General features: G+C 33.4%; 1 protein-coding gene across 1 annotated transcript; it reads right to left on the bottom strand.

Moving 5' to 3' along the window:
• Positions 1-1760: 1760 nt before the first annotated feature.
• LOC134281560 (uncharacterized) lies at positions 1761-6869 on the bottom strand. The gene is made up of 3 exons (XM_062763998.1): positions 6816-6869; positions 2922-2988; positions 1761-2298 (listed from the first exon to the last, which is right to left on the bottom strand). The coding sequence occupies exon 3, from the start codon at positions 2262-2264 to the stop codon at positions 1884-1886; it is 381 nt and encodes a 126-aa protein (XP_062619982.1). The 5' UTR covers positions 2265-2298; positions 2922-2988; positions 6816-6869; the 3' UTR covers positions 1761-1883.
• Between the last annotated feature and the right edge of the window lie 2739 nt (positions 6870-9608).

Below are 9608 nucleotides of genomic sequence, written 5' to 3'. Positions count from 1 at the left end.
GTACAAAAAATCATAAAATATCAAAAAAATTACCTTGTAAAGCAATGTAGCAGCAAATTTTAACAGAAACTATGAACCAGGATCAAACAAATTAATAAAAAGGTGAATTGATTGGATAAACTTTAGATATCATGAAACATACATAGATTTAAAACAAAAATGAAAAGTTGTCCATATGCATTCTCCTTCGGGACAATACTCGTACATATTTAATATTATTGTCGTTATAGCTATTCCACATGTTATAAGTACATTTTTTATCAAAGAGAGAATCTATCTTGTCGAATATAACCATTGCATGCAAATTTTCAACATGTCGATTTGTCTCTGCTTAGAAGCGAGTGGTATTCTAAAAATAAATATATGCGCGCATACTTCACCGTTATCTATTGATAAAACACTCAGTATTTAAATATTCTGATTCAAGTTGCGGCAAGCATTGTAAACATTCATTAAAAAACCCATTTGAACTTTGCTGCACGTCGATTGACAATGGTTTTCTAGGGGTAATTTTTCGATGTTACATGCATATATCCTCACCTTCATGTTGTATTTACACATGTATATGAATTCACACGTTCATAGAAATAGGTCGACTCTGATTCTTGGAGCAACATTTATTTTGTTAAAAATATAATTACGTGGTACCTTCTGAATTATGAAACCACACCCTCACGTTTAGCTATAGTATGTATTCTTACATAAAAAAAAAAACATTCCGCAAAATATAATAAATACTCTATAATACATTAGAAAGAGCTAGGTTTACATAATGCATAAAATGACCCTGTCCTAATATCAATTATTTGACTTTCATCCTCTTTCCCATTTCATATATCAATAAAATAGAAACTTGCTTTCATTTTCTGTAACAAATTTTCTTTTGGATAATCCAGGTTTTGGAGAACAGGCTTTTAGAAAATGTAATGTTTCTGAAGATTGCGTATTTGACTACCTTCAGCAAAAATTAAAATATGATTATTATTCAACACAACTCACGATCGAAAATTTTAAACATGCATTTTTTTCTTCTTCAGAAACAGATCTTTCATCATGATTCTATTTTTTAGATCAAAGATTGTGCACGTGCTCTATATAAATTTTTGGGGAAAAACCCTTCAACGTTAGACCATTTTTAAAGGAATTTACAGCATATGGTACAATGACGCAATTTATGGCGCCATAGTGCATTGACTATATGGAAAATTACCTTATGTTCAATACATACAAGGTCACCAACATTCCAAGTAATAAAGACTGCATTTTTAACCTAAACGAATCGCGAACAGTTCTGATTTTTTCAGAAATTGTCAGGGTCAAAAAAAGTCTTGGAGGTTTTTACTCTTTATGTATTAAAAATTAGTTTCTACCTAGGCTATACCTAGGTTGACAAAATGTTTCTTGTGGAGAATTTCATTTTCATTGTTAACCTCAACAACATGTATAATCTATATATCATAACACTTTCAACTAATTAAGAATAAACAGTGCACGCTGAAATATTATTATACACAAGGGCCCATCAATACAATTGTATAGGTTTTATATTTTACAATTATCAGAAAATATGCTATGGCCATTACCATAGGTATTTATCGCCTGATCAATTTTACAGGTAGAATAAACTACTAAATATCTAGAATAATAAAGCTTAATCAAGGAATAATGGGTATAAAATTTTTGGCAAATCGGGAAAACATAGTCACTGCAAGACACATTTCCTTAAACATAAAAAACCTAATTGCTTTCATTTAGGATTCAGTTAATAAGTAATAAGGTTATTCTTCAAATACTCATATCCAATAAATGAAAATAAATTTCAAGGTTTCAAATAAGGTTGTTTCAGAAACCTTTATAAAGTATCTTCGTGAATCATTCTGCATTCAAAGATTAGTCTCCTCCTTCTCCCCATCGTTAATGGTGTTTGTCTCATGCACCAAACCCAGGTATGGGTGATCAACGCATTCATCATTTGGGTTGTTGTTGGCGTGCATTACACCTAAGTATATTCTGTCTCCATCGTTTTGGTCTACGTATGACTCTTCGTCTTCTCGTCTTGTAAGGTTTCGTGTTCTATTCCCTCCACTACTAGATGATGTGAGGCTTTCTGTGCGTTTCCCTTCCTCTGGGTCCTGCAGATATTCATACTTATCGCTTTCATCTCCTAAGCTAATGTAATCAGGATCTGTGTACAAAGCATCTGAATGGGAAACACATGGTTCGCACTGGGGATCGTCTAACCTCGGTATCGGGGGAAGACGCATTAATTCCGTCCTTCTTTTCTTTAATAGATTTGATCTGTTTGACATTAAAATATAAAAACCAACATAAGACTAACATTGTGCTGTTAGTTTTTGCTTTCCTCATGCCTTCTATGAAATGATAGCCATTGCTATTAAAGGATGAAATATTTGGAGATAACGAACAGTATTGAAGATCAAAAGTCCATTAAACAATCGTACATACTGGCAGGAGCAGAGCAAACACGGACCTCTAAAACATCTGATGTTTTTGAGAGGTTGGTGTTTTTTCTGTGCCAAATTGTTATTGTTTAAATGAACCTTTTGGGCTTAACTACTGTTCGTTATTTTTAAATTTGATTGAATATCAATCATGCTTTTTCTCAAAATAATTTGTAACTTGCTTTATTTTCAGTCTTTTAGTACTTGATTCCTTTAAATGAATGATATAAACATATTTATACGAATTAGAATTTATATCAGTAAAATAGGAAATTTAAACTGATTTTTATTATTTGATATAATACATCTTAAGTACGTGTAGATCATATAGCATTTTACGTTTTTGGATAAGGACACGAGAACACCTTAACATTTTTTAAACAATGTTATTCTCTCAAAACTATGTGATTCACAACATTCTATATAAAAAAAATACTTGTAAACAACGTAGATACAAACCTTATTTTAAACAGGCTGCAAACCAGACTCAAAACAAATAAAATAACAAATGCAAATCCTATAGCCACTGGAATTAAAAATACAAATATAAATTATTAATTTATGATAACACCCTTATATCAGAGAGAACGCTTGTACAGAAATTCTAATGTAATAACATTTTCATTTTTATGTTCTAAAAATGCATTTTAAGGTTTGAAATTGTTTTTGAAATAGATATACTATTACTGAAATTTCGAGCAGTCTGAATTCTATTCGTAAATCACCCTATAACTACATGTAGCTTGCAGAGTTATAGTTCTTTGTAAAAACAATTAGAATACTGAAAGATAAAGGAGTTTTTTGTGAAAATTTATGAAGTTGTTTCTACACAGTTAAATTACATTAATAGTTAATTATGAAGACCTTAAATCACTGATTCTAAAAAGTCCTAAATATAGGGAACCCTAATCCTTAAACTGGCGTCGAAATTTCATAAATATTATGGATTCTGTTGAAAATAACGCAAGACGATGAGCAAGATATGAAAAAGAAGACGTTGACATCTTGTCAAAATGGATGAAATGTATCAGATATATTTTAAAGTCCGGTATTAAAAGATTGAGGGGCAATATGAAAACCATCTATCCTTCTGTGTTAAATAATCCAGAAGTGAAAAAGAATAAGATAGATTACATGATCAGTACGTACTGGTCACTGCCGACAAAGCAGGTAACAACATTGTCTTCGTTTGTAAGGCTCATTATATAAATTGCATTTTAGAAGAACTTGGATTTAATTCTACAAATGGTTATACTACTTATACTCATAATTCCCTTTCTAAGGAAGAGATTCTTCAAAATCATATATCCGTTTTAAATATTTTTAATATTCCACAGAGCAAAAATGAAATTGAACTACCCTATATACTGTAGACGTATTTTTTTCCACGGGGTCATAATTCCGCGGAATCACAATATCAATTTAATCCGCGGGTAAAAAAATTACGCGGATTCTTTGTACGAACAAAAATAATTTTAAAAAATTATTATTAAATTTAGTTCTTAGCCTTTTCATTACCAATAATTTGTCCAACATTGGACGTAAATTGAGAGAACTGTTCACAGTGAACAGTAATTATCGGTTGTGCACTTGTTGGTAGTCATAAGTTGGCCGTCAAGATGTTACGACGCTGGCTAAAATCGTCTTGTGAAACACCACCTGATGAATATTTACCCAACCCATGTCTTACACCTGAAAAATCTGTGGAAATTTCAGCAGCAAATGGGGCTGTCGTACAAGCAGTGTCTAAATCCCTTAAGAGAAAACGAGGCGAATACAACCATTATTCCGCGGAGCAGAGATATAAAATGGCAAAGTACGCTGTGGAAAATGGGGTAATGAAAGCTTCTAAACATTTTAGTAAAGTGTTTTGAAAGCCGGTAAATGAGAGTAGTATCAGAACAATGAAAAAATCTTACATTTTAAAAAAAGTTCCGACAGAATTGGATGAATTCAAGGACGGACTCCCGTGCGGCAAACGCGGACGACCAACTTTGTTGGGCACGTTCGAGGAAGATGTAATTGACTACATAAAAGATATTCGACTTTCGGGAGGTATTGTCAATAGACCAATTGTTATCGCTGCTGCTCGGTATATAATTATGGCTAAAAATCGACAACATCTGATCGAATTCGGTGGATCTATTGATTTAAAGAAATCCTGGGCCCAGTCATTTCTCCGACGGTTAAATTTTGTTCAACGCAAGGGTACAAAAGCTGCTCGAAAATTACCCGAAAATTTCCCAGAACAAAAGAATTGTTTTTGTCAAAAATTGAAGAAATCGTTACAGAAAACAGTATTCCCGATGACCTGGTCATCAATTTTGATCAGACAAATGTGTACATTGTGCCTGTAGGTGATTACACACTAGAGGAAAAAGGATCAAAACAGGTCCCTATTATTGGACTTGAGGATAAAAGACAAATAACTGTCCTCCTTGGATGTACCTTGTCGGGCTACTTTCTCCCCCCTCAAGTTATCTACGCAGGCGGAACGAATCAGGTTCACCCGAAATTTCCATTCCCCGATGATTGGCATATAACCCATACTTCAAATCACTGGTCAAACTCAGAGATAATGTGTGATTATGTCGAAAAAATTATAGTGCCTTATATTGAAAACGTGAGAGAAAAATTGCCATTGTGTCACTCCAATGTACCTGCTTTGTGTATATTTGAAGTTTTCAAAGCACATCACGTGAACGAGTTCAAAGATCAGCTGACTCGAAACAACGTCAGAATGCGCTATGTTCCCGCAATCTGCACATCAGAATTACAATCGTTAGATCTTGCTGGAAATGACGAATTCAAAAAATGCATAAAAAATCAGTTTTCTGAGTGGTACGCGGATCAAATTCAAAAAGAACTGAGAAGGGGGAAAACAATGCAGTCTTTAAACGTAGATCTACGATTGTCAAAATTGAAACCCATTCTTGCGGGGTGGCTGGTCAAGGCACATCAGACAGTTAGAAGCGAGACCATTTTGCAAGGGTGGGAAAAATCTGGGATTCTCACGCGATTGAAAAGTATAAAGCGTAGTCTGAATATGCTGTCATGTGTCCATGTAATTTTACAGGTTTTTAAACTGATTACAATGAACCGTTTCTTTTTTATATGCATGTCGTATTTTTAAAGCCAAATAAATTAATATTTTAATCTTTATTAACAGTCAATTTCTAAGTTCACAGGTCGTTTCAATGATGAGGTGATCAGTTTAATCAATTATAAATTAAAGCACAAAAGGGATCTGAAAACTGCAGTAAAACACTGTCTTAGCGCATAGTTAATTGGGTCATTTGAATACAGACCCGCTTGAGGCTATTTGTCGTCTGGCACGTGCCGTTATCTTAAGCTAGCTGGGAGAAGATCAAGTTTCATGCAAGAAAATTCAAATCTTTAAGAGATTAATTTATTTATTATGTGAATTCTAAATACACATTTGTTTGACAGTTTGCATAGATAAAAAGATATACATTTGGTAAATGTATACACAAGTGTACTATATTGTAGTAATTTCGATTATCCTTATTCATATAATGCGATTCCAATCATTTAATTTCATTCCAAAATGCACTTTAAGTACACTGGGAAAAATTTCCGCGGAAAATTTGTGCCCGCGTTCATAGCGTAAATTAATACCACACGGACAAAAGTACGTCTACAGTATATTGGATTCCGAAACTTCATAAAAATCCTCACAAACAAAGATACATTGCGGGTTCCAGAAAATGTCAACCAAGCCTCTTTCGTTACTCCTCACTAAAATATTGACAGTAGTGAAGGAAAAACTTCAAGAGTACTGTGCAATAATATATTCAAGAAGTGGTGTGAATCAGATGTGGATACTCAAAAATTCCAAAGAACTTTTGGACAATTTAAAATCACAAGATTTTACCAAAATCAACAGCTTAAAAACTTATGACTTTTCAACTTTATACACAACCATTTCCCACGATAAATTAAAGTCCAGGCTTTTTGATATCATTGACAGCTGCTTTTTAAATACAAATGGAACTCGTTAATTTATTCATCTGGTCATTGGTCATGTGCAAAAATTATTTTGTTAAAACACATTCTGATTGCACACACAGGTACTCTGAATTTGAAATCAAAGAGATGCTTGAGTTTCTGATTGACAATATCTATGTGGTTTTTGGAGACCAGGTATTCCAACAATCTATTGGAATTCCCATGGGTACATTACCAATTGCGCTTCGTTATAAGCAGACCTATTTTTATATTCATAGGAAGCAGAATTTGTGCAAAATCTTATGCGTGAAAAGAAGAAAATATTTGCTGTGGCCTTCAACTCGACTTTTAGATATATCTACGACGTATTGTCAATTTGCTTACAGAAATATTGGATTTGATTGTTTTTCGGTTCTTGGTTATCCTTTACTATCGGTGTATCTGAAAGGAAAAACATCGCTTTACTTCATATGATGCAATTAGAACTTCAATTATCTAAATGTTTCAAAAATGAAAAAAGAAAAAAACATTTACTTTTGGTGATATAAGAAGGTGAAATACTTTCTACTGGAGAAGTAAACTTCGAAAAACGACTTTTACCTTTAGATTTAAAAATTAAGTATTAAAAAAATTAAATCATTTTAATTTGTAAGCAAATCTTGAAACAGAAATATTTGAAAAAAATATTGTTCGAGATTATCGGAATTAAAGAAACTAATGGTAAGTGTATTTGGAACTGTTGAAATGTTCCTTAAAAATGCTTCCCCCACTACTCATAGTGCCTAATTCCTTCCATTTTTGTATTAAAATTTTGTACAAATTGGACAACTTAAACGAGTAAAAAAGGACACAATCTAAAATTTTGAATGAATGATAATTCCATGATACCATGAAAGTCTTTGTTTTTTTATCAATGAAAAATGATACCAAGCAGTATGTTTATTTTGTACGCAGGATTCATTTTAAATACTTTGTCCCAGGATTCTTTTGAAGAAGACCCCACCCACGCCCCTATTAAAAATCCTAAGTGATTTTTTCCTTTATAATTCTTATTTTAACAAATAGCAACACCTCAATATTTTTATTTTTTCAAATAATTTTTTCTCTATAGAATAAAACTCACAGACAATGGACATAGCAACTGTAGCTGTGTATGTGACTGTGACGAAGGCAAAAGTGAGACTGAAACAGAGTGAGGGAGAATAGGTGAAAAAAGGTAATTAAGCAAAAGTGAAAAAATGATGAGTTGATTGGACTGTTGAAAGAGGTTCGTGATGATAGAAGAAAGTGTCAAGAGGAGCAAATGAAGATGTGTGAAAGAAAGATGACCTTAATGGAGAGATTTGTTGCTTGTTTGGAAACATAATTACGTTTTATGTACTAGTTTGGTTGTATGTGTTTAGTGATACAGTACCTACCAGATCCAACCTGATACCAAAAAAGTCCCAGAAAGCAGTCCCGGGGACAGCTTTGGGACCGCTGGGAGTGCTGTGAGACTGCTCTGGGACCGCTGCGGAAATGCCTTAGGACCGCTTGGGGACTGCTCAGAAACTGCTGTAGAAAGCGGACCCAGCAGTCCCAGCTGTCTCTGGGACTGCTTTATTCACTCATGTGTGAAAAAGGTTCTGAATGACATGAAAGCTCCGCCCCCTTTTGTATTCTGAATTTGCAGGTTTTTCTGTTGTTTTGTTTACTTGCAGAAGAGAGGAGTTTACACAGACAACATATCAATCAACCCGAGTACAGAAAAATAAAACTCGGTGAACCTCTTGCTGTTTGTAGACACACACAGTTTTCAGTCGATTTTTGATTGCTTCCTTTATTATGGCGGATTTATGCGCTTAACGTGCATAAATTATTAGTAGACATAAAGTGTTTTTCTTTTTCTCATCTTTATATTTAGTTTCCAGACAGCATCTTATAGCAGAATTTGTGCAAAATCTTTTTGACACTTATATTTCATACTTGAATATCTTACTTGAAAAAGACGTTAATGGTAATCAAACAACCAAGCTCTATGATAAACGTGATGACTTTAACTTTTCTATCGTCAACTTCCCCTACTTTTACAGCAATATACCTTCATCACCTACATACGGAGGTTATATATCTCAGCTGATTCAATACGCATGGGTATAAACAAGGTAAAACGATTTCTAAAACAAGTTGATGAAACAGGAATATCAGCAGTAAGATTTGAAGTTATCATTTCGTAAGTTCTATGGTCGATACAATGACCTTTTTAAGTAAATCCAATTTATCATTGAGTCAAATGCTGACTGACGTTTTTCATACTGATTGTTAGTCCATAATTTATCCACTGAATTTACGACGGATTTTTCCTTTATTTTCCTATCATGACAAGGAGCACATGGCGGGTGAACCAGTCTGGAGGGGATGCGCACTCCTCCATGGTATCTGATTCCACCTCTGATGTTTCGGAGGTCCATGTCTACTCTGCTCCTATTTTGTATTGTTTTATGTATTTTGATATTGAATACTGTTTGTTATCTCCATATCCTTCATTGCAATTGAACAAAGGTAATGTTTAAAATGACAATGGAGCAATAAATGAAGCATGAAATTTAGAACTTACAATTAAGACAAATAGGCATCTAAAATATTTCTAGAAAAAGTAGAGAAAATAATTTTTTCATGCATTAAAAATTAACTTCAAAGAAACATTTTTAAAAGGCTACTTTAGAATATTACTCTGAAATCTGAAAAATAAGAATAGCCCTAAAAAAGTAAGCTATAGAAATCAAAAGACAGAAAAGGTTTTTGTTATGCTTATATGAAAATCATTAATCATGTTAATAACCTTATTTTACTACAGCTGCATGAAAACTGGCTGGTGGGAGCCCTGCCCATTGCAAAGGGAACATTTGACTTTATGTCCATTGTTTGTTTTTTTTACTCAAACAGAAAGAACCTGGCCCACGAAGGGTCAAAATATGCCCTGTAAAATGGTCAAAATTAAACTGAAGTTTTGATCAAATATTTTTTGCTTAAAAGTTAGTCTAGGTATTGTAGATTATCAAAGTGGAAAAAATCTTGAAGTTCCATACTTGCATACCTGAGATCTACAGCCCCAAAATCATAGAAAATCGGGAATTTGCTTGATTTATCATATTTTTGGGGATGAAATGGTCAAATTTTACATAGAGCACAGGCCTG

Source organism: Saccostrea cucullata, unplaced genomic scaffold (assembly GCF_032062105.1).
Source record: "Saccostrea cucullata isolate Sc308-1 unplaced genomic scaffold, CSIRO_AGI_Scuc_v1 ctg5241, whole genome shotgun sequence".
Taxonomy (NCBI): Eukaryota; Metazoa; Mollusca; class Bivalvia; order Ostreida; family Ostreidae; genus Saccostrea; species Saccostrea cuccullata.
Note: the sequence above shows the minus strand (reverse complement) of the source record. Positions and strands in the feature narration are given on the sequence as shown.

Coding starts and splice junctions, on each gene's coding strand:
- LOC134281560 (XM_062763998.1), bottom strand. CDS start 2,264: ATGCGTCTTCCCCCGATACCGAGGTTAGACGATCCCCAGTGCGAACCA.